Source organism: Agelaius phoeniceus, chromosome 7 (assembly GCF_051311805.1).
Source record: "Agelaius phoeniceus isolate bAgePho1 chromosome 7, bAgePho1.hap1, whole genome shotgun sequence".
Classification (NCBI taxonomy): Eukaryota; Metazoa; Chordata; class Aves; order Passeriformes; family Icteridae; genus Agelaius; species Agelaius phoeniceus.
In genome coordinates this window covers 35,538,560-35,562,828 of record NC_135271.1, presented here as the reverse complement: position 1 = coordinate 35,562,828, position 24,269 = coordinate 35,538,560, and the positions used below count along the sequence as shown (strand labels likewise).

At 51.8% G+C, this 24,269-nt stretch overlaps 2 protein-coding genes across 2 annotated transcripts; one reads left to right on the top strand and one right to left on the bottom strand.

Annotated features, from left to right (window-relative positions):
• The first annotated feature begins 170 nt into the window (after nt 1-170).
• On the top strand, nt 171-19,679 carry ARPC2 (actin related protein 2/3 complex subunit 2). Its single transcript, XM_054636522.2, has 10 exons — nt 171-356; nt 9,710-9,744; nt 10,702-10,814; nt 12,832-12,877; nt 13,481-13,667; nt 14,078-14,171; nt 16,408-16,534; nt 17,896-17,996; nt 18,345-18,445; nt 19,239-19,679. The coding sequence occupies exons 1-10, from the start codon at nt 283-285 to the stop codon at nt 19,261-19,263; spliced, it is 903 nt and encodes a 300-aa protein (XP_054492497.1). The 5' UTR covers nt 171-282; the 3' UTR covers nt 19,264-19,679.
• Nucleotides 19,680-20,055: 376 nt separating this feature from the next.
• Nucleotides 20,056-24,244, bottom strand: AAMP (angio associated migratory cell protein). The gene is made up of 11 exons (XM_054636520.2): nt 24,086-24,244; nt 23,642-23,794; nt 23,127-23,246; nt 22,855-22,994; nt 22,626-22,770; nt 22,386-22,469; nt 22,010-22,125; nt 21,569-21,672; nt 21,004-21,094; nt 20,582-20,736; nt 20,056-20,321 (listed from the first exon to the last, which is right to left on the bottom strand). The coding sequence occupies exons 1-11, from the start codon at nt 24,171-24,173 to the stop codon at nt 20,246-20,248; spliced, it is 1,272 nt and encodes a 423-aa protein (XP_054492495.1). The 5' UTR covers nt 24,174-24,244; the 3' UTR covers nt 20,056-20,245.
• Between the last annotated feature and the right edge of the window lie 25 nt (nt 24,245-24,269).

Here is a 24,269-nt window from a genome sequence, read left to right as displayed (position 1 = left end):
CCCACCGCACTCGGGGCACACCCCCGTGTCCCACCGCATTTAGGGGACACCGCCGTGTCCCACCACGTTTGGGGACCCCCCCCTTCCCCCTTTCCCGCCCGCCGCCGGGCGGGGCTCCTTGTGACGTCATTTCGTGTGGGCATGGCGAAGGCGGGGCGGTGGCGCCGACGCCGAGCCGGAAGTGACGCGCGGGCGCGAGAGCGGAAGCGGCGGCGCAGGCTCGGGCGGGTCCCCGGTGCGCGCAGCGGGCTCGGCTCCCTCAGAGCCGCTCCCGGCACCGACATGATCCTGCTCGAGGTCAACAACCGCATCATCGAGGAGACCCTCACGCTCAAGTTCGAGGGCGCGGCCGCCGGGTAGGGACAGGGGGGCCAGGGCAGGGCGGGGACGGGTCCGCGGACCGAGGGAGGGGCGAGGGGGCGGTGGCTGGCGGGGCCCGGGCCGTGCCAGGCACCCGGGCACGGAGCAGAACCTGGCGGGTGGTGCCGGGGCAGGATGGGGCTGAGAGGGGCGGAAGGTGGGGCACGGTGCCGGGGCACGGTGACAAGGCAGGATGTGGGGCCGGGGAGCGGCGCCGAGTCAGCGGGTGCTGTGCTACCGGAGGGCGGCCCGGGAACGAGGAGGGCAGAGCGGGCACGGGTGGGGGCCTGCAGGATGCCGGGCTGGGAGGGGGTGGTTCGGGTGCGGGACCTGAGCTGCGGGCGGCGGGGATGGGCAGAGCTTGGGCACAGGGAAAGCCTGGGGAATGAGGGAGCAGAGCGGGACAGGGCAGTGTCGGAGGGGACAGTTGGGCTGGATGGGTCGTTAGTGCCGGAGCAATGGAGAGCCCCGGGGGACCAGGACGAATCTGGGAAGGGTATACCGCAGATTGCCGTGCTGGGGTGGACTGGAGGACAGGGCCTGGACAAGGAGGAAGTTGGGAAGGGAGGAAGGTGGATTTGCAGGGTGTTTGCTTTGAGTAAAGTGGGCTTCATCAGCCTGGTGCCAGCGCTGGTACAGAATGTGTAGGGGGAGGCGGGAACAGGAAGCTTGAGTATGGAGTCATGGCCTCAGCCTTTTGCTTTGGGCTGAAGAGCAAATTCCAGCGTGTTCCCTCTTTGCTCTTTCAAGTAGAAGGGATACAGGCACACGGGTCAGCCACGGCCACTGGTGCCAGCCTGGTGGGTGTCCTGGCCTCGGGGAACAGGCTGGGGGTCTAGTTCACACCCACATCTCTGACTGGGACGGTTCAGTCCCTGGGGAGCCAGTGGGTTTTTTTACTGAGTATTGCACCAGGGCAAAAAGATGCTTGAGAGGACCCAGCTTAGCTTGGAAGGAAGCCCCTTAAAGTATCAATGTCCTTATCTGCAACCGAGTGGCCTGTGGGTTCGATGCACTGTCTGCTGACTGAGACACCTTTGTACAGACACAAAGCCTTGAGAGGCAGAGCAGTGGTGTTATCTCTGGGGTGGAGCCTGCCCTGGCGCCTCACAAGGCAGGGCTCAGGCTGCTCCAGGAAAGGACCCCCCAGGCAGGTGCTTTTTTCTGTGTTACCTTTTTTTCCTCCAGCGATTTTTGAAGCTCTCAGCCTTTTGCATGCAGAACATTGTCGGAGGTCACTTACTCTGCTTTGCCCCCACTCTCAGTTGACTTGTTGCTCAGATCCCTGTTTTGTTTTGGAGGGGTTTTTTTTCCATAAAATAATTATGCAGGCTGCTCTGCCTTGGAGGACAGCTGAGCTTCTCCCAGATTTTGATTTGTCTTGAGCCCTGATCATTAAATGCAACAAGTTTCCCCAGAGTACAGGCGCAGCACTGGGCAGAGAGAGCTCCCAAGTGACCACTGTATTGCAGCCACTTCCATTAGAAAATATGGCATGTACAGAGCTTCACAGTGAGTGTCAGAACAGCTTGTCTGTGCCAAGGCACTCTTCCTGATGGAGAGGGAAGAACATGCATGTGTCTCTGTGTTGAGCTGATGTGGAGGGGCAGTTTGCAGCTTTAGATGCACCCCAAAACTCTGACTCTGTGAGCAGAGCTGTGCTTGCTTGCCCTGCAGCAGCCTGCAGGCCCCTGAGATTTCCATTTTGCTGCATGGCAAAGCCACCTCACTTGTGTGTTGGCACGTGTGCCTGACATACTGATTGTTCCTGGATCAATTTGTCAGGTGGCTGATGGTGCTCTGCTTCTGCCTTTTAGTCATCTGTGGCATGTTCTGTTCTTTAGATGGCGTTTCTAGATAAGTTTTGTGCCTTGAGTGTGTTGCTGAACGTGAGGAAGACATTTACTTCTGAATTTTCTTCTGTGCTTGTTCTGGGGTCCCCCATGCAGGCAAGTGCAGGGAGGTTTCTCCTGCTTTCAGGTCTTCTAAGGAATGGATGTTTCAAAACATTTATTCAAGTTATTTCTTTTTCCTATGGCCACAGCTCTTGGGTTATTCCTGTGGTGCCCAGCCTGGAGGCAGGAAGGGATTTCCTGTATTTTGCTATTTTGGTGATGGTTTTCCAAGGTGTATCTTGGGGCCGAACACAGGATAGTCAGGGCAAGGTCAAGCCTTGAAGAATTTGGTGACTGGGAGGAGTGAGTCTGGGCACTGGGGCAGAGTTGGGTTTACGTTATTTGCTCTAGCCCCAAAGTGCAGCAGATGTGATGCAGGGATTTGTCAATAGTGGTTGTCTCAGAGCCAGGTGTGCCTGGTGGCTTCAGCACCAGCCCGCAAGTGGGGCAGGGCAGGGCTCATTTCCAAATCCAGTGCCAGAGACTTGTCCTGTGACATGGGCTGTGTTGCTCCCCTCTACTGCAGCGCAGCCATAGTTTGGCAGGTTCCTGCAGAGTTTTCCTGGGCTGTCAGGTGGGAGACACTCCACATTTCACCTTGTCATATAGAACTAGGTCACTTGTAAAAGATGGAATTCATTAACTGCCATTATTGTCATATATGTCAAAATCTGCTCTGCGTGGAGGTCCATCAGCTGTCCCTGGAGTTCCCAGTGTGAAAGGTACCTTGGCAGGACTGCAGACAGAGATCAGCACTTGAGACAGGGCCTAACCCACCTCTAAGAGTACTCCCTGGTCAAGGTCCTTGGGGCTCGCCAGCATCCACCTGTAAATAGGGTAATTTCAAATTTAATTTGGTTTTGTAGGCAGTCCCTATGGAAATCTCACCTCCTTGGACAGCCACTATTGAAACAGGATTTAGATCAAGATAGTAAAAGATGATGGACTTCAATGCATCTGATTTTTTTTTCCTTACTTAGGTCTAGTAATTTCTGTGTTTAAATCTATTCTCTTAAACTAACCACATTTTAAAATAAAAACCTAAAGCTACCGGAATCTCTTGAAATAACTTGACTTAGGAATTTGCTGCTGCAATGTGGAATATCTGGTCAGTATCTGGAAATAAGTTTATTGAAATGAGGTTGGCTCATGACCTTTTTTCATGTCAAGAGGAAGCTTCCATAAGCTTTTGACCAATTCATTTGTACATGAGATGTTGCCTGGAAGCTCGTGTCACGGATGAGTTTTCCCATTTCTTATAGAAGTGTCGCGTGAGGAGAGGAACTCTACCAGTTGGAAAATCCTGTTTCTCATCATTGCTTTCCTTTGCTAACTGCACAGACATTAAAAAACCCACAAACACTTTAAGCATAAAACATTTTGATGATTGTGTCCTGTGTCTGATGAATACTCATTGTGTTTGACACTAGCAAATTTGCCGTCCAGTTTTGTCCTGCACTAATTTAACTAACTCCAGGGAAAGTGTGGCACAGGGCTTTGGTCTTAGGGTTTGATTTTCCAGTCATACATAGCTTACCCAAAATCTTTAGTCAATTAATCATCTGTCTCAAACTGTTACTTATTATTTACCCACTGTGCCAAAGAACACAAATTTGCATAGCTGGGGTACAGCATGCCTTTTCCTAGGTTGGGGGCGGAGGGAAGAGAATCGCAGATTTAAATTGTTGGTTTCTTTACAGCCATTAGTAGGTACAGCTCTGCAGGGCTCCCTGACAATTAGCTGCATAGGAAATCAACTGAAGCTTGGACTTCCCTGATGCAGAGTGATGATTCCCGTGAGCCGGTAGGAGCTGGGCTGAAGCTGCACCCACCTGCTTTATGGTGTTTCCCATCTGCAGTCACTTGATGAGTGTGTGCTGCAGAGCTGAGCCTTTCAGACACAGAGGCTGAACCCTGGCTGAAACCAGGCAGTGAGAACTTTGTGTTCATGGTGTTACTTGAAGTGAGTTCATCATGGGGAGACAGGAGTGTCTGGAGGCTGTTGATGTGCTGGGAGGGTAGAAGAGCTTTAAATCCTGCAGGGCATTACTGAGGAACTCTCTTCAGGAGTGGTTGTGGTTATATGTGGCTCCAGTGCTTCAGGGATGCTCAGAGACCCACACCAAAACCAGATTGTTCCTCTGCCACCCCCTTGTTCTTGCTGACACAGCCATTTTTGTGGCTTCAAGGGAAATGGAGTTGGGGAAGTGACCTAGGTTAACATTAAACAGGCAAAACTGGGTATTTTTAGCTTAGATGAGTTTAGCTTAGATGAGTTTCCTCATCTCGTTGTGTCATGGCTGCTCACCATGGTGCAGCCATGGAGCAGGGATCAGATCTCCCTCCTTCAGCAGCAGTGGCAGCTGCTGGCTTAGTGTCCTCACAAGCCCAGCCTGGAGCTGCACATCCCTCCAGGCACAGCTTCACCTGCTGAAACTCAGTCTGCCTGACTGCAGAGTGCTCGGACATCAGGGAATGTGACTTAGCATTAACAGTGGATTGTGAACCACCTCTGTCTGGAAGTAGATAGTGCTCCGCTCTTGTGCAACAGCACAGGGAGCAGGAGGGAAGAAAAGCCAGGTCTGAAAAGTGTTAGGCTTTCACAGGTTAGGTTCTGTCATCACTCCAGCCTCAGTTTTTATCTTAGTTCCTAAGAGGAGCCTGCTCTGTTTTATCTTCAGAGAGTGGGTCTCACTGCAGCCACCAATGCTTGACAGCAGAGAAGAGTAGGTGTCCATCACTGTACTAAAGAAACACAGTAAAAGTGTGTGCAAAATGAGGTTCTTACCTAGAGACTTGGCACAACTCTGGATCTCTCTGGTGGGGAACCACAGGCTAGCTGCCTACAGCTGAGGACGGAAGACAGCTGAGGACAAAGATCTGGCTGGAAGGGGATCTGCCAGTGCCAGCATGCTGCAGGACCATCTATGCTCTGTCCACTGTGAATCCCACTGCTTTCCTACCAGCCCGCTCCTCCAGGCTATCGGGCACACAGCAAGGGAAAAGCTTGGGCATGGAGGGGTCACTTAACCAGGAGGGGAGAATTGGCATGTGTAGGGTGCTGTACACAGCTCAGCACCACCCACTGACAGAGCACTCCTGTTCGTGTTCATGGTGGGTGTGCTGCCAGAGCTACGGGAGCTCCTTGGTTGCATATGCTCCTGCAGCTTACGCAGAGAGGCTTTTGTTAGCTGAGCGGGGCCCAGAAGTGGAGGAACTGTTCAGAGAATTTTAGTCATTGCTCATAAATTTTTTTATTGAGGTGACCTTTCTGTATCAAGAGCCTGCAGTCTGTCACTGAATCTGGCTCACTTTATCTAAATTGTATGTTGACTCTGGTGATCTGAAAGCTCTGCTCAGAGCTTTAAGATTTGAAATACCCCTTTTTTCTCCCTCTCCTATAGGACAAAAGGTTAGAGTATCTGCATGCCTGCAGCTTTTGAAATAATTGCCGTTCTCCATTATTTGGTAGAGGCCTTCATTGTGGTGTGGAAGATGCTTCAGTATGGTTGTCAGCCCAGTTCTTAAATTTGTCATATCATACAGCTAAGAGCCTTTGTGGCCTGAGAATGAAACAGGGAAGTTCTCTGAATCAAATGAGGAAGTGCTGTCAGAAAAAAGATTTGCTATTGCTCTTAAGTGCTCGCTGGTTCTCTCCATGGGCACCTGTGGCTCTTCACGGATGTTCTGCCGGGGTGAAAAATCTGATTTGGAGCTGGCCCTGTATTAGATAGACAGGGCGTAGGAGCCATTTCGAGATTAATAGAAGGAGCACAGGCAAGAAGACATAAAACCTGTCAGGGTCTTTTATTGTTACAAGCAGAGGGCAGATGGGATTTGGTGTGGGTTTGACTTCAGACCTGATAACTGTTATCACAAAACAGACTGCTGCTGGGAACAGCTGCCATTTTAGCATCAGAGTTCAGGCAGGGGTTTGCAGAAAGATCTGGTCTGTATTCAGTGCAGAGAGAAGCCATCTCAGTTATTCCTGGTATGAGCTGGTTTTATTGTCCATTCAGGGCAGAGGGTAGCAAGCAGGGAAGGTCACTGAGGGATGCTGTGGTTCAAGAAGCATTGGAGGTGAGGAGCTTGCAGGGGTCACAGCAGACTCTCTGCCCCAGGAGTGGATGAGGTGTCCTGTCTGAAATCCTCTGAATATAGCTAGGGTGTGGAGAACCTCCTCATGGAAGCAAGGGACACCAGAACATGCTAGACCGACAGAGCTTTTTGGGATCATGCCAGTAACCTGGCAGTAGCTGGTACCCACACTCAGTGGTGCAGACCCCATCCCAGGCCTTCTGTGAATCCTCTGCACTGAGCCGTGGCTGGCACAAGAACAAGAAGGACAGAACACGGAGAGGACACATTGTGCCTCCATAGAGTTATTTCCGGTGGTAGAAGATGGGGTTGCTGGAAGGTCAAGGGGAAGTGAACATGTGTGTTGTTGCTAATCCAGAAACTATGGAACCCTGGAGGTGAGAGCTCCTCTCTCTTCTGCCTGGGGACTTCTTGAGGTGGAAACAACAATCCAGGTAGCAAAAGGAGTGGTTTTTCTGTTGGAGAAAAATTTTGAGTAGCCAGGGTAGTTTTGATGAGGTGAGCCAGAGAAATAAATAGAAGCACTTTAAACACTGTGATTGTAAAGCTCATGAACTGTGAAAGGCTAAGGGGGCTCACTTTGCTCCCAGCCACACTTTCAGTGCTCTTCCCTGTCCTCCCCTGGGCCAGGCCAGGCCTGGATTACTTAAGTGTGTGCCCGGTGAGGCAGAAAACCACTGTGCTGTAGGTGACAGGGCCAGCGTGGCTGCAAGGAGCTCTGTATGCAGCTCACGTGAGCTCTTGCTTCACTGAGGCTGTGCTGGGAAGTGGTTGAATATTCAGTACCCAAAGTTCTGCCCAGTTACCTTCTTTTCCCTTAAATACACCCCCTCCTCACCATCCCCGAGTACCGGAACTGAGCCACTTGGGAAATCAGCATTAAAATAACTTCTCTAAGAAATGACGTTTGCACAATAACAGGCTCAAACCCAGCTGTGTTAGCAGTGAGCTTTTGTGTGCAGAACAAAGGCTCTGTGCAGAGCCATCAACTGGCTCCTGTACATGGTCTTGCTCGGCTTCTTCAATGATATGATGAGTGATCTTCCTGCCATCCCCTGGGTACAGGACAACCAGATGGGGAATCATCCTTCCTCAGCAAAACCACTCCAGTGCACAGACTGTCAGCCACTTCCTTGCATTTCTCAGAGGGAGGTGCTGTGTTTGGAAGGCTCTGCTGGGAGTGGGGGCTCTGGGAGGTGTCAGCTCTATGTATGTGGGGAATGGGGTTTGAAAGGTGTAATTCTGAGAAGATGGAACAGAGGTTTAAGGACGCATCCTGTTTAATATTCCTAGCTCTCATGTGCCTGGCTGTGCTATCTTTAAAGCTTCCTACATAGATTTCTTTTTTTATAAGAATTTATACTGCCATCCAAGCTGATTCCCACGTCTGAGTGTGATGGTCTAAAAGAGGAATACGTCTGCATCAACTGACCGAGTGGGATCTCTGGGATTTTCTTTCATCTCTGCTCTGAGCCATCCTCAGTGAGCAGAAGTGGCTTGGACATGCTTGTGGAATTGCTCCCCTTTCCAAGAGCCCAAGCTAAATAAGCAGCCAGGGATGCCTGCTGAGCCTGTCTCAGGCTCAGCTGGGGAGGAGAAATGAAAGCAAGAGAGGTTCACAGGTAGCTGGCACAGCTTTCAAACGAAAGGACCTGCTTTGGGTGCCCTTGCTCTGCTTCTTTCAAGTGTGTAGTTTTTATCTTCAGCAAGGTGGCACAAAAGACAAAGGCTCCCCAGCCTTCAGACAAAAAAAGGGCTGATGCCTTTCACAGCTGATCACTTTTAAGAAGCAGGAACACCTCCTCATTTTCACTTAGGTTCTCCATCTGGGAGTTAATTTCTCCCTTTCTGCTGGAGTAAAATGTTGTTGACCTGGTGAGTGTCTGGGATCAGTGCAGTGCAGTGTTCTGGTCTCCCTGTATTGCCCAGCTTGAGTTTTATCACATTGTGGTCATTTCTGCCTTCCAGGAATGAGGCTGGCTGCAGAAAAGCTGATGGAAAAAAACTATGCTTGCTGCTGAGATAAAATCATTTAAATTGTTACACAATATTGTCAGGGAAAATAGATATTGAGTCATCACTTCCCCCCACCTTCCATAGGGTATGTACCACAGTGTAACCAGTACCCAGCAGCACATAAATGTGTGGAAGAGCAAGTTTTGGCAAAACAGTTGAAGCTGGTCTCTGGGCAGCAGCAGCAGCTGAGACCACTGACTTTACTCTGGGGAGTTATTTCAGTATGTTGGTTCAGACAGGTGGGAATGAACTGCTAGAGACTAGATTTCTGTTAGCAGCAGCATTATTAGCCTGTATTCGAATATTATCTACTTTTGAAAAATAAATGGAGATACAGTGTGAAACAGCGGTAGCAGACTGGCATTTTTATCCTGTTCTCATTTTCCATGCCTGCTCTCAGCAGTGGAGATACCTTTGCATCAATTCCCTGTTGGAGAATGACCTATTAATACCAGTCCCCTTGGAGCTGTGAAAGCAGTTATGTAGTGCCAATCCCAATGAAATGACCTTCCAAAGCAGTTACATCTTTCATGGAGTCCTACTCTTTCACAAATCATGAACAAATGTCAAAATAGGGTTTGTTAAGAAGCAGTTTAATCTTCATAGTCACAGTGTGAGATGTGATGTGCCTTTGGCTTGCAAAGGGTTTTGTTGCTGATGGGGTCCCAGAGACCACTCAGGACAGTGTTAGAGCGCATCCAGAGCTACAGTTTTTCTGCAGAGGCTATTGGCAAAATGTTGGGGTGTTTTGGAAGGGGGGCAGGATGAAATGAACGTGTGGAAAGTTTCCTTCTTTGACCTGCTCCTGACACTTTCCCAACTTGGAAAACTTCTCTGCAAGCAAGTTATATCAATGCATCTGCAGAACTGGTATTGATGGCAAAGGGGGCACTGTGTCAGGAAGGATTACTCAGGTCCTTCCAGAACTGGTATTGCAGAACCTTACAAAAGATCCTCTGTCCCAAAACTTGTGTCATGGCCATTCTGTACAGAGCGTGTGCTTGTGAAAACAAACTTCTTAGAAGGGGTAGCTTTCTTAGGCATTTCTAACTGGAAATCTGTGATGTCAAAATCTATTAATAAACTAGAAATATCAGAAATCTGTGCCAGCTTCAAAGTCTATTTTATGTCATCTGGGGTAAAACTGGTGCTTATAGGAAGGGGAAGAAGTCTAAGGTCTCTTCTCAGAGGTTACTATTAGTCGGACAGCAGGAGATAAAAGTTTTGAGGAAGGGCTGCCTGTGAAAAATAAGGTGTTGGAAATTAATTCTCTTTCCTTTACAGCTTGGAGGCTGCTGTTAGAGTTCTCATTTACCTCCTTTGTTTTCTTTGCTTTTTAGAAATAAACCAGAGGCAGTAGAAGTAACATTTGCAGGTAAGCTCCACAGCTCTCTTGACTTTTCTGAACTAAGGGCTGGCTTGAACAGTCTGCCCACACCACTGGGCAGGGGCAATGTGGAGACCCTGCAGTATCCCCAGAGTTGGCTGCCCCACTATTTGTCTGTCTGTCTGCCTTCCCTGGGACTTCCCTAGAGCATTGAGTTCACTGGTGGTAGTGCTTTGGTGTGTGCCTGCTACACAGCTCTTCTCTTTTACCTCATCTGTTCTCTAGTCCTGCCCTTGGTGCTACTTGTTATGAGATCTTTAGCACCATCTGGTTTGGGTTGTTAGGAAGCTGACTTAGGGTGACAGGCAAAATGGATTCATCACCTCAAGTTTGCTCTTCAGGAAGAGAAATGCCAAGAAAGTTCAAGTACTCATTCAGCAACTGATTTTTTGCTTCTGTTATCAGGAATCTGGGTAAGCTGCAAAGCTCCGTGGGGAAGTGTAGCTTGCTAGGTAGCTGGAGGGTTGCCTTTCCCTTCCTCCTGCCCTCCCTGCCCATTCTGCAGTGAAGTGGAAGCTCTCACAGCAGGCGGCAGCTGCGCTGCCTTTGCTGGCAGAGAGGTTTTCTCCTCCAGGCTGCAGCTCTGGCCTGGTGGGCATGTCAGTCACTTTCTGTGCTGGCCCTCCAGAAGGCTCTGTCTCTGCATGTTTGTATCCTTGTGCATTGAGCACAAGTGGACTTGCCAGGGATGCTAAATGACACTAGACTAAAGCTTTCTGTGATGGACAGGTGTCAAAATTGTTTCAGCCCTGTGAATGATACCAGGTCTCCCTACATGACATTTCCATTTTCCTTAATTGCGAGTTTCCCTCTTGCTGTCTGTGTGAAGGCTGGAGCAAGAGGAGCAGTGTCACTTTATGCAGTTACTAGAACTTGTAGGGAAAGCCTTCCTCAGAAATAGGGGCTGGTTCCTGTTCCCTCACATTTCTCTTGCTTGCTTCTTAGACTTTGATGGAGTCCTTTACCATATTTCAAACCCCAATGGAGACAAGACAAAAGTGATGGTCAGTATTTCTCTGAAATTCTACAAGGAACTCCAGGAACACGGTGCTGATGAGGTGAGTAAGCATCTGCAGGCCTCCTGCCTACAAATACTGTGTTGCTGGCAATGCCTTTGTGATGTTGATGGATCTAACATCTGACTCTTAGAGAAGCATCTGTGTTCCCATCTCACACTGGTCAAAGGATCAACCCTGTGCCAGCCAGGAGTCCCACTTTGCTGAAAGACAAGGGCAAATGTGTTCACACTCTCTGGTGCAAAAGTAGTCATCCTGTATGACCCTGCAGCCTGAAAGGCAGAACGCACCACTACTTTCGCAATTTCAAAGTGAAGCCTGACCATGTAGAAATAGTTTCCCTGACTGATGTGTTGAGCCCACAAGTGAAGGAAGGTGCCAAGACAGAGCTGTGGTGCTTCTCTTCTGACTCCTAACCACACTTGAGAGCAAGTGTTGGGCTCCTGTTGTGTGTGCAGACCTTGGTTTTCAGACTGGTTCCCTTTTCACTGCTGCTGTGTGAAGTCCCAGGCTCAGTTCCTGTTGACTGGGCCCTGTGGCTGCGGAGGGCCATTTATGGTAGAAAAAATGAGCCTCTCTGAGCTGTGGTTGGATGGCAAGGCAGGAAGTGTGACTCAGTTCCTGAGTCAGTTTTCAAATCTCCACATGGTAGCGAATGGGGTTCACCCAGGGCTTTTCAGCAGGCTTTTGCCTCTGGGTGTCTGTCCTTGGAAGAAAACAAGGAAACTTCTCCATCAGTTTGTTGTGAGTCTAGTAAGAAATGGGTGATTTGACCCAAAGTGAATTCCTGCGAATTGCTGTAAGACCCACCTAAGTCAGAAGAGATATGATTGAATGTCCTGCTTTCCTGGTTCCTGAAAGCAGAGCTTTCTAGGTGCAGCACTGCCTGCTACTGAAGGTACCACTGCTGGCATGAGGAGTGCCAAGCAGCCCAAATGGTGGAGCCTTCCCAGCATGTATAGTGAGGATCAGTGCAGTGTGTGATCCCAAGAAAATTCCTCTGGTGGGCAAGTGGCTGACAGCACTGTGCACCAGCAGCCATTGTAGTGGTGAAAGGCAACTTCTATAAACTTTTAGAGGAAAATGGGATCTGCACAGAACTGGCTTGGAAGTACTAAATAGAAATTACATTTTTCAGTCTCCAGTTGTCATAATGTTGCTTTCTGCACTTCCCTGCCGACAACGTTGCTTGTTTCTGCTCTGTCTTTGGTGGAACCCCACTGTGAGGAATGCAGAGTGGGCTTCCTGCTAAGACAGGGCATCTTCCTGCACCACTGCAGGCAGGCTCTCTGCAAGGAGGTTTTGACATGCAGAGAGTCTGTGTATCCTTTCCACGTGGTCGTGGGTGTCATCCTAGGAGGGCCAGTTCTGCCCCAACACTGTTGTGTTCTTCTCTGTGAAATACGGCCTGTTCCCAGCCCCCTCATTGACACAGAGCTATGGCTCGGTTGGAAATTGCCATTGATGTAAAATTCAGCAGTAATTACGTTTGAAGAAAGGTTTTTGCTGTGCTGTAGGCGGTTCTGCTTCTGGGAGGCATCCAAGCTTGCGTGGCAGTCTCCTCTCGATCCCCATCTGTTTGCGCACTAGGCTGAGACAGTCAGTGTGTGATCACCAGGCCATGGTGTGCTCTGAACTAACTTGCCATCCTGTGAGGAGAGAGACCAGGCACACTTTGCATCTGCCTTTGAATGGAAGGAAAAGTGGTAGCCCTCAGGTCTGTTGTGTCAGGCTCTGCTGATTGTTCTCCTTTGAAGGTATGAGCTATAAGTCTTCTTCCCCACACAACTCCGACTAGCAAGAACTTGAAAGAGTTCCGGTTTTGAGTCCTCTCCTGCAGTATGTCCCCTGTCAGTTGAGTTCAGGGAGCCCTCCCTAGACCAGGAACAGCCAATAGCACTAGAAGCTGATGACTTAATATTTGTCTAAGTTCTCTTAGACTAGGGGAGGCAGGTGCTGTAATTTGATACTTCGAAAAGAAGACCAAATATAGCCTAGGCTGTGCAGGAGGAAACAAGTCTTGATAGCTTGTGCGCTCAATGTTTAATTTCTTTTCTAGGTATTGAAGAAAGTCTATGGAAGCTACTTGGTAAATCCTGAATCAGGTAACTCTGCAATAACATTCACTCTGTGTGTGTATGTCTGTGTGTGTGTGTGTGTGTGAATTCCAAACTTACTTAAGTCACCTGAGAAATGCTCATGTGAAGGCCGCACTTGAAGAGCTTGATACCTGAGGCTCTCTATACAATGCATTGCAGTTTGAAATTGCCAATTTAAAAGGTGGCTCAGACACGTCAGGGATGAAGTAGCTTGCAGCACAAGCTGTAATTCTTTATGCAGTCCTCCTCCAGGAAGCCTCTGTTCCTCACGGTTGGGGTCTTTGTTCTTCTCAAAGATGCTTTGTAAGACACAGAAAAACCATGGTTACCTGTGACAACATCTCTTCCTACTCACTGCAAAAACTTGGGAGCAGTTCCGCCAGCACGTGTGTCTGGGAGCTTGGGAAGGAGCCCCGGGAACGTTGCCATGGCCACACGCCGAGTTCAGGCATGGCTTTTGGCAAGTGCTTGGAGTGGGAATAACTCACCCCTGGGGCTTTTGGGAGGATTTAAGGCAAAGTGGGACTGTAGGTGTCTCTTAAAAAAAATGTCTCTGCTTTCATTAAGGCCCTATGTAGATTATTAAAGCTACTGGCTGTCCTTTCCCAGGTTACAATGTCTCTTTGCTCTACGACCTGGAGAACCTTCCTGCAGACAAGGATGCCATTGTGCACCAAGCCGGCATGTTGAAGCGCAACTGCTTTGCTTCAGTCTTTGAGAAGTATTTCAAATTCCAGGAAGAGGGCAAAGAAGGAGAAAAAAGAGCAGTCATCCACTACAGGGATGATGAGACAATGTAAGTGTTCAAACTAAACAGCACGGGGGTTGGACAGTGGTCAGTAGTCTGCTCCTGTGCACAGCTGTAGGTTTTGGTGGAAAGTCAGGAAATCCTCCTGCTCCATGCTTTGGCCAAGGTAATAAGGGCCTGTTCTAGGCTGCCACAAGTATCCCATTAGGGTAATGCTTATGCCTCGGGCTGCTGGGATGTTACACAAGAGTCTCTGTTAGTGGCATCACTTGTGGCTGCATGCAGGAGAGGAACTGGCCACTCCCAGCAGAAATGTTGTGCTCCCTGTAAATACTGTCTCAGGGGAGGGGAAATTTACAGCAGCCAGGCCTGTGAATGGCTGTTGTATCTACTTGACTTGTCCAGTTGGAACTTCTTAGCTCTGATTCACAGGTGGGTTCTCTCTCTGCCACCTACAGGTACGTTGAGGCAAAGAAGGACCGTGTCACGGTTGTGTTCAGCACGGTATTTAAGGACGATGATGATGTGGTGATTGGAAAGGTGTTTATGCAGGTATGGAAACTGAGTTACAGGGAAAGGGTCTGGTCCTCACTTCACATGCCTGCTTGCTTGAAGCAGCATTGCCAAATAAGCTGCTGAAGTGAGCACAAAGGCGGTTTAACACATGAAAATGCTTTGCTCCATGCTGGACTGGGATGGAAGAACATGCTAATAGGCACAGACAGTGTATTTTCCTGGCTCTTGCATTGGCATCTGTATCATCAATAGTCTTGCTCATTTGGACAATCAAGCATATTATGTGTTACAGATGAGAAACACCACATGAGAAACACCAGTGAATACTTCAGTCCCCACATTGAGGCCCAGTAGTGTGGATAGCTATGGTGTAGGGATCTCCAGCCAGCTGAGGACCTGAGCATGTTGAGGAGGCTGTAAAGGGAGAGGAGGGGTGAGATAATGTCATGCCATGCCTGAGGATGAGCAGAGAATGGTCTTCACCTTGAAGTTTCATCCTGGTAATGCTCAAATCCTGCAGGAACACTCAGCAGCTCAGTGTGACAGCTCTCAAATCTCAACTTTTTAGAGCTATGAATATACTGAATTTGTGGGTTTGAACCAACCATTGCCAGGTTATGGACTGGACTCAGCTACCTTTTCCAATTGCTGTTTAGCTGAGAAGCATTCAGAGACTTGTAGTAAGCACTTTGCATGTCTCTGAACAACTATATGCAGCCTGTGGAAACTCAGACATCTGTGCAGCTGGGGAGGCTCAATGCATGCTCGTACCTGTGTTCATCTGTGCCACTGGCCCACCTCACTCATCTGCTTAAGCTTCTGGGGAGCCAGCCTCCTGTTTGGGCATGGCCATGGAGCAGGGCCTACAGGGTGTTCCAGGGACCTTTAACCCACCCATTCAAGGGCACCAGGCCATGCTGACAGGCTCATGGACAGCAAGTTACTGGCCCAGTTTGCTGGAGACCAGTGTACCTGTGTTGGGTGTCATCAGAAGGGGGTCTGTTGCAATGGAAGTCTTCACAGCTCCGTTTGCTGTGTTCATTTGCTCCAGACAAGACATCTGCTCTGGCTTTGAGGTTTTCCCGCACCAAGCATATCCCTCAGTCTGGAATTCAGTTTTTGAAATGGGAAGGGAGGCATGATGAGAACAAAATGGGGTTAGTGAGGTTCCTGGGAAGATGGCAGTGCTTCAAGGCAGCAGCTGTCCCGGAGTCTCCATGTCCCGAATTCTTGGTTTTTAGAACAGCAAACCCTGCCTCTGCCCAGCCACAGGAATTTCCACTCTGAGTCACACTGGCTCTTTCCCTCCGGCTATTGCTCTTGCATAACGCAGCTGGGCATGGTGTCTGCTCATCTGGGCTCTCATGGAGAAAATGTGACCATTAACTAACCAGTGAAGCCATTTGAACCATTTCACCCTCTGGCATAAGCAGGCAGAAGTGCAAGCTAAGCATTTCATTAAGGAAACCCCAGCAATCTACTCTAAAAGGGATGTGGATGCCCTGCCTTTCCCAGGGAAACTGGTCAGAGGAGAGGCCAAGGGTAGCTGATAATGTGTAGGTTGGGATGGAGGTCAGTGAGGCAGAGGGAAGACTGCCCTGCCTTGGGGCAGAAGAATGGTCTCTGGACATTCCCAGCCCACACAGAGATGGTCCTTACAGTTCCTGAAATGCAGAGCCAGTACATTTCCTGTGAGGTGGGAGAAGGGATCTCCCTGCCTGAAGGTATTGTTTCAAGGTGTAGGGAAGCATTAAGAGGAACAGACTTCACATACAAGCTTCAAGCCCCCAGATGCATCTTGATGCCTAGGCAGACTCCTGTGGGAGATGGTTTCTCAAATGGCAGAACTAGGTGTGATGGAGACCTTGCAGGCCATCCTGAGAATTTCTGTTCCTCGGGAGTGATGGGTACTGTGCACTTTCACTGGAAGCATTGAAGTTCCAGCAGGAGCTGTGCTGTCTCATGTGCTTGCTCAGACTGAGGTGTCCCTTTCACAAAACACCCATGGCAAGGGTGTGACACACTGAAAGCCACTCCAGCTGAGGGACTGTGCTATGGTCATGTATAAACCCAGGACAGCCATGCATTTTGGGCTGGTTTTGCTGGGAAAAAGAGTTACTTTCAGGGTGTTTGGCCTGATGAACTTAATCAATTCAAGGAAAGCTGGGCCACCTTCTGCTCATTGCCCTTTGGGAGTGAGGAAGCCCATTTGCTTTCCCAGCATGTTGCTGAAGGGTCACAGTGGGAATCACCTTCACTTTGTCTTGTTCAGGAGTTCAAGGAGGGGCGCCGGGCCAGTCACACAGCCCCACAGGTGCTCTTCAGCCACAGGGAGCCACCCTTGGAGCTGAAAGACACGGACGCAGCTGTTGGCGATAATATTGGCTACATCACTTTTGGTAAGCAGGCAGCTCTGAGGCTTGGGGATGCCTGGGGAGGAGAGAGGTTCCTGTTGCTGCATGAAAAGCAGAAAGGAATTCACCTTCCCAGAGTGTTGAAGTGGGCAGTTCAGGGCTGCAAGGACTCTGGGGTTGCATTCTGTCCTGTGTGCCCCCTTTGGAGTGTCCCTTTTCTGTATCAGGTCACCACAGCTCTGCTGTGGGCAAGAAGATGTGGAAGTGGACAGTGAGTTTAGTGTGTGCCTACAAATTAAGTTCAGTATTTGGAAGCAAAGGGAAGAGTGGCTTTGCTGTGATATTTTGGAAACTAGAGGTTTCTTGTGAAAGTTTTCATGCAACTGTACTTGTAGGTAGTCCAGCTGCAGGGAGCTGTGCAGTGCTTGATCAGCAGAGGTGGTCAGAGAGCAGCAGCAGAGCAGTGCATTCTGCTTCTCCAGCTCTGCCTCTTTGCTCTGGGCCAAACACTGATGAGCCACTTTCCCCTGCCAGAGGTGCTGGCCAGCAGAGCCATGACTTCCCCCTGGGTAGCAGTGTTGAGGAGTCTAAACCCTGCCCTGTTGAAAGGGATAGGTCCTTTCAAGATGTTTGGGTGTGTTATTAGGGTGTCTCAGGCCAGCATTCCTGTAGTTTGGAGCTCAGAGATGGAGCACAAGACACTGCAGGGAAAGGTGAAGATAGCATTGCTCTCCTCCTGTGCTGGAAATGGTGCCTTGAGGCCTGGGCAGCTGTCAGCTATGGAAAGAAGAGGTCCAGGATGGTACATACTTTTGTTCTTGTTGAGACTAAATTTCCCAGTTATCTGATCTGACAGTCTTAGGTGAGATCATCACCCAAACAAAATGTTCTTTCAGCCCTCAGATCTGGGACACCTAACAGAGCACCAGCTTATGGAAAGAGCAAGCTACCTGCTTGTACCCAAGTCTGTCTTATGTTACAGGGCTGGCAAGCTGCCAGGCAAAGATCCACAACCAATTTCAGGACCCCAGGGCAGAATGGACCTTGAAATTGGTTGAGCAGCCTGGGCTGGGCGCCCTGGTCTGCCTCCCAGCTTGCTCCTCCAATTGTATCTCCCAAGCACTGATCATGTGGTTTCCTACAGTGCCATTGTTTCTGGACACCTGGCCTTGCCTGTGTCCTCCAGAGTGCACGGGCTGCTGTGGGAAATGTGGAAAAGTGTTCTTAAGCCTTGTATTTAAAATCACAAGTGCTGCTTAATCTTGGTACATGTCAAGAGTAAAGGGTTCTTTATAGAGAGCAAGGCAGGGATTCAGTGCAGCACACCCTGAAGCCTCCAGCCCTGATCCTGAAGGCCTTGGCAGCCTCAGGAGGTACTAATGGTCTGTGTTGGCCTCTTCTTTCAGTGCTGTTCCCCCGTCACACCAATGCTGCAGCCAGAGACAACACCATAAACCTGATCCACACATTCCGGGACTACCTGCACTATCACATCAAGTGCTCGAAGGTATGAGGGCTGGGGAACACAGGGTGGCTTCAGCTCATCTAACCTGGCTGCTGAAGGGGAGAAGCAGGGACAGGGTGCCCCTTGAGAGCTCATTAGAGTCTGCCACTGCCCTCCCCACTCATGCAGGGGTGGCAAGTGATGCATCATTGCCTTCTCCCTGCTCTTGGACACAAGACTTTCCATTCTAGCAGTGAAGTAGGATTTTTCCCTTTTGGATCTGGTTTGTTTCCTTTCTGAGAACAGAAACGAGGGTAATTGTTCAGAGTGACCTGGCTTTGATGTGTCCTGAAATCTCAGCTATGAAGAAAGGCTCCTGACATGTCCCCATTTTGTCCTAATGAAACACAGGCCTATATTCACACGCGTATGAGGGCGAAAACGTCAGATTTCCTCAAGGTGCTCAACCGTGCCCGTCCAGACGCAGAGAAGAAAGAAATGAAAACAATCACGTGAGTAGCAAAGCAGGGCATGGCTGCCTGGGCTTCTCTGCCAGTCATGAGCTCAGTCTTGCTCAGTTTGGCACGCTGCAGTCCTGGGCAGGCAGGGGGTGACCCACAGCTTACTGCCTCAGATGTCCTGTGAGGAGCTGGGTCTGAGACAAAACCCTGTGCTGGCAGGTCCTTCACAAAAGGCTCATACATGGCCTTGCAAGCCCTGGTATCTCCATTTCCCCCCACCAAACCCTTGGTGGCATTCCTGGGGGCTTTTTCTCTGTTATATTAGAGCTGCCTTGTCCATGTCTGGGGGCAGCTCCAGCTCACGGAAGGGAGAGGAGCCAGGTCCTTCCTTGGGGTTTGTGGGCACTGGACCAGGTGTTGCTGCCCAGTGTTTTGCAGCTCCTCAGTCACTGGCTGCCCTTGGCCAGCTGATGGCTGGGGCCAGGCCACCATGCTGGCTAACTCCTCCTTGTGAACAGCAGCCCACAGGGAAGTGCATGGAGGAGAGCAGTTGTGTGAACATGTTTCACTCAGGTCCCTTACCTTCTGCTTATCCTAGAGCCCCTTGGTGTCTTTTTTTCTCTGCTTGTCCTGTCATGTCCCCTTTGCATGCTGCTTTGGGGCAGGAGGGTTGTCCCGTCTGCAAAAGTTAGCCCCTCCTTCCCACAGCCCTGTGACTTGGTTCTGTAGCCACAGACCCTGTGAGCTCCAACCCAGCAGTGCCTGCCTGGCTTCGAGAGCTGTGCCCCAGCACAAGCCCCACAGGCTGCTGGGGCTGTGCTGACCCCTCTCTCCATCCTTCCAGGGGGAAGACGTTCACAACCCGTTAACACCAAGTCACCGAGGCTGCCGGAGGACGAAGGTTGGGGCACTTGCTACCCCATAATCGTAGCTTTTAATGTTGCACCTCTGTGGGCTCATAAGGAATTCAAGCAATCGGGGTCTGTTTGTACGACACTTGGGGGAGTAATCTGCAGAAACGAGCTGTGCTTGCGAGGACTCGATCGTTCCAAGAAACAAAACTTTAATTCCAGTTTGATTGACTTAATTTCTTTTCTTTTTTAATTTTTTTTTTTCTTTTCAAGCTGTTTCGCTTTGCAATATGTTACCGGAAATAAGTTGCAGTATTTCTTATGAGAATAATGCAATATTAACTTGTTTTCTTCTGAGTATTTGAGTTCAAAACTCCTGTATCTGAAGAAATACTGTTGGGGTTCATTAATAAAGAAGATCTTTCTATCTTAAAGGACTGTGAGGCTTTGGCTTGTTAATGCACGTGACTTTGCCCTGGAAGGGGTGTTTAGTCACAGCCCCAAGGGAGATAGTTCCTGTAATGTGGAACATATGCCTTCTGGTGAACTTTGGGGTGCAGTACCCAGATCTGGGAATAGCGTGTTCTGTTAGGGAACTCCTGGACTGTACAGAGCAGGATTCTCCTTCCTTCAGCTAGCAACCTGCACCCTCCTATCCTGACCTCTTCATTCCCCCTAGCAGGGAGAGCTAGGATGGGAGTCTCTGCCACTGATCCTCAGGCCGTGGTTGGATGCCAGGGAGATCCCTGAGGAGGGAGCCTAGCTCCCCAGATCCTCTTTCCCCCAACAAGCAGAGTAGCTGGCATCCAGTTAAGTGAAATAATTTATATAATTAAAGACATCTTCATACAAAACCCCTGGCTTGGCCCCTGGATGGTGAGGGCAAAGCAGGGCAGGCTGGAAAAATTACAAAGCACGCACTTGGAGAAGGGTGGTGAAACCATGTCCCTCTGTACACAAGGCGCAGGGCAGCGCCGGGACGCCGTCCCTTGACACAGCTCTAGCGATCGGGCCGCTGGACGCAGAACACTTTGGCTTGGTGGTCGCCAGAGGTGGTCACCACAATGGAGGCATCCCTGCAGGGAGACAGGGCTCAGAGGTGGGGTGGGAGCTTCTAGTATCCCTGACCATCACCCCCAGCCCAGCTCTGAAGTGCTGCACTCCCCCTTGAGACCCTGAAGTGTCAGCATGGACCTAGGTTTGTCCCCCACCTTGGGCCCAGACCACAGGGGCACTCAGAGAAGAGGCAGCTTGTGATGTGAGCTCCTAGGCTGGAGGCCCCTGCTATCCCTGCTCCCCCCACCAGCAGGGAAGGGGTCTAGGGGTGCCTGCTCACTTGTTGACGGTGAAGTCGAGGATTTCAGCAGAGTGCCCTCGGTACTCGCTGATCATCTTCCCCGAGCGGGCGTCCCAGAGCCGCACAGCCCCGTCCAGGCTGCAGGTGTACACCACGGCCGAGCTCTCCTCCCACAGCAGCTGCACAATCCCTGACTGCGGCAGGGGGAGACCACAGTGGGGACCTCCCGCAAGGCTTGGCTCCCCCCATGTACCCCCTCCCCCTCATGGTGTCTGCCATCCCCCCAGGAAAGCCAGACCCCAGGGCCAAGCACATCCGCTTTGCAGAGACTGCGGCTGCCCTCTGGGGAAGCCCAAGGCTTAGGGAGAAGTACAAATTGGGAACTGGCCCTTGAGCTCCAAGGGAGATCTCCAAAAGGCCCAAACCCACCTCTCGGGCCTGGGTGGGGGGGAGGGCAGTACCTCATGTTGGCACTTATGCCTCAGGCTCTGTGTGGAGAGGTCGTAAATAGCCAGTGTGCCGTCAAGATAGCCCACAGCAGCCAGTGGCATCCTACAGACAGGGGAAGAGGAATTACATGGGACATGGGGAAGCAGGGATGCAAACACAAAAAGGCTTCAGGTAAAAGGCAAACCCTATGCTGAAAGCTACAATGTATTAAGATGAGGGACAACCTGATGGCTGGAGCCATCAAACACCCCACTTGGGAAACCCAACAGTACAGCAAGTCAGCAATCAGCCCGTGGTTTGTGAAGATGACAATGTCCTGGCAGGAAAACAGCTGTCTGCAGAGTATCCCAGCCAAGCAGTGGTCCATCAGGCTAGCCCAGAATCCCAACAGTTGCAGGCAGGACTGAGCAGCTGATGTCCCTTGGCCTCATACCAAAAGGATCTGGCATCTCCACACCCAGCTGGGGAGGATGGAGGCAAGAGGAATGCAGCAGACTGAGCGCAAGGGATGCAAATGGATCTGTATGACAAGCCCTGTAAGATGTAGCACTGAAGAGGGGCTGTCCCAACACTCACACATTACAGAAGCCCAGCGACTCCACCGAGTTGGACTCCACCTCCTCACCCTCACTGATGGGTGCCTTGGGGGTCACGCTCTCCATCTTGAACACGCACACCACCTGGGTAGAGGGAGAGTGACTATACCCCGAGGGAAGGAGACCCAGATTCACAAAGGTCCCTTTAGTACTCGATACCGAGTCTGCGCCCTCATTAGAACAAGGCGCGGCCTCAAATCCTCAGCTCCTGGGAGCAAACGAGAGGGAAGGAACTTCCAGGAGCCGGGCGGGACCACCCAGCCCGCGCTCCACCCGCAGCGCGAGGGCGCCGCCTGCCGATGGCCGCACACGGCCCCGCATGTGAGGGGATCCCAGCACTCCTGGCTCTGCCCCCGGCCCAGGACAGGGGATTTCAGGGCTCCCCAGCACTCCTGGCTCTGCCCAGCCCCCACAGACGCACCTTGCCCGTGGCAGAGTTGATCAGCTTGGCATGACAGTCCACAGAGCCCGTCATGATCAAACTGCCATCCTGGTTGCTGGCCACACATGTCAAGGGGTCCTGATGGCCATCCTGGCCTGGGGGGTGAGCAGCAGGTATGAGTGTTATGTGCCCTCCCCACAGAGACCCAGTGAGCCTTGAAACACCATCCTGCAGCCTCCACCCTGCCTGGCTCTGCCAGCACTCCCACAAGCAACAGCCACCCTTGTGCCAGAGAAACCCTCCTGCCCTCACAGGATGCCTCCTCCCCACCCAGGCAGAGGTCAGAGCCCACTAGAAGGGGCTGTTTGCCCACTAGAGAGTAGCCCAGGTAATAAACCTCTTCCTTCTTCCTTACCTTTCAGGACATGCAGGGAGGTTCCCTGCTTTAGGTCCCAGATGCGCATGGTCCCATCCTCATACCCAACCACTGCTCGCTTCCCTGGGTGAGACAGAGACAGCAGATAGAGACAGCAACCCCCCCCCCCCCACCCCAATCCCCTGCCTCCCATTCAGCACAGCCTGGGAGAAGCAGGAGGGCAGATGGTCCACACAGAGCTGGTGACATTTCACACTCCAGAGAGGCCCCGGGCCTCACCATCAGGCAGGATCCTGCCACATGTGGCTGGGCATGCTGGACCCTGAAAGGTCTTGCAGTCCCCACTGGGGATCTTCCACATCCAGGTGTTGCCATCAGCTGTACCAGCCAGAAGTACGTGGGCTTGAGGGTGCCACTCCATCCACTGGGCAGAGAGAGACACAGGCAGTGTCACCAAAGTGCTGCCACCCCACTTGCTGGCTGGGCAACCCCTCACAGCACCACTCACCTCCAAATCCCCCACTTCAAAGGACCACACTTCCTCCTTGGCATCCACCCGCCACACTTTGATAAGCCCAGACATGTCACCTGTGGCCACGAACACAGAGTCGTGACTGAAGCCAGCACAGGTGACCGAGTCCTTGTGTCCTGTGAACATCAGGGGACAGAGACTGCTCAGGCCAAGCTATGGAAGATGATCAGGAGCACAGCATCAGCTGGAGGGAAATGTGTGCAGATAGACACTGCTGAGAGGGGACACAGCTGCTCACTGCACCTCACCTGAGCACTCAAACAGGAGCTCCCCATCACTCACGCGCCACACAAAGGCCTTGTCATCCTCTCCGCCTGTCACTGCCAGCGTGTTGGTCTTGGGGTCAAGGCTCACACAGAAGACAGAATCTTCATAAGAGAGCAAAGAGAGGCTGCATGGCTATGGTGCTGATCCCACCTCACCTGACGTTCCCAGGGGATCCAAACCCCATGCAGCACTGGGTGGGACGTCCGCAAGCTGAACCCTCAACCCAGCCCAGTGGGAACCAATTCACATGGGAGAAGAGCAGCACAAGCTTTCTGCTGAGCTTAGGGCCAGCTGCTAATGGAATGGGAGGCCCAAAGGGCTCTTCTGCCAGAGCACAAGGCAGAAACAAGCCCAGGACAACTCTGAGTCCCAAGAAGGCTGGGAGACAGCAGCCCAGCAAGGCACTCTGCACCCCTGGACTCTGGGGAAAGCCAAGACGAGACCAGGTCCCGAGGGGGGGGGGTCCCAGCTGCTTCTGCCCGTGCCCAGCACTCACCCGAGTGGAGGGAGAACGTGACCTCGCTGTCGTCCTGTGCCTCCATGCCGTCCTCCACCCCCTCGTCATCCTCCGACTCCCAAGCCTCGCCATCGGGCTCTTCTGCTCCCTCGTCCTCAAAGTCCACGTCCTCCATCTCCTCGGCCAGGTCATCTGCAGAGGGCGAAGGTCAGGGCGGGGCTCGCGGCCTGCCCGGCTCGGCGGGACAGCGGGGGTGGCTGCGGGACGAGGCAGCGGGGGATGCGCGATGCCGCCGGGGCCACGAGCCCCAGGGCAAGGAAACCGCAGAGGAACGGGACGCGACACGGGGAGAGGCCGCGGGCCGAGGGGATGCCCCGGCCGGGCCTGGCACTGGGGTGGGGCCGCAGCGCTCCCGGTGCCCCGGCGGGAGGCCGGACCCCCGCAGGCCCTGCCCGGTGCGTGGCGCAGGGCGCCCCGTCTCACCCGGCCCGGGCGGGCCCAGCTCCACCACCTCGATGATCTCCTCGTCGCCGTGCAGGTCCAGCGCCCCCGGGCCCTCCCCGGGCTCCATGCCGACCCACCCCGCAGCCGCCGCCGCTGCCGCTGCTTCCGCCGCGCGCCCCGCCCCGGCCGATCCCCGCCCGCCCCGGCCAACCACGGCCCGAGC

Bases quoted from the DNA above. Each gene is read 5' to 3' on its own strand.
- AAMP (XM_054636520.2), bottom strand. From the start codon at position 24,173: ATGGAGCCCGGGGAGGGCCCGGGGGCGCTGGACCTGCACGGCGACGAG. The intron at 22,771-22,854 runs GTGAGTGGTGCT...CTCTCTGCCCAG, and splicing joins TTGAAGTGGGGGATTTGGAG to TGGATGGAGTGGCACCCTCA. The intron at 22,470-22,625 runs GTGAGGCCCGGG...TGTCTCACCCAG, and splicing joins TGGCAGGATCCTGCCTGATG to GGAAGCGAGCAGTGGTTGGG.
- ARPC2 (XM_054636522.2), top strand. From the start codon at position 283: ATGATCCTGCTCGAGGTCAACAACCGCATCATCGAGGAGACCCTCACG. The intron at 10,815-12,831 runs GTGAGTAAGCAT...TTTCTTTTCTAG, and splicing joins AGGAACACGGTGCTGATGAG to GTATTGAAGAAAGTCTATGG. The intron at 13,668-14,077 runs GTAAGTGTTCAA...TGCCACCTACAG, and splicing joins TACAGGGATGATGAGACAAT to GTACGTTGAGGCAAAGAAGG.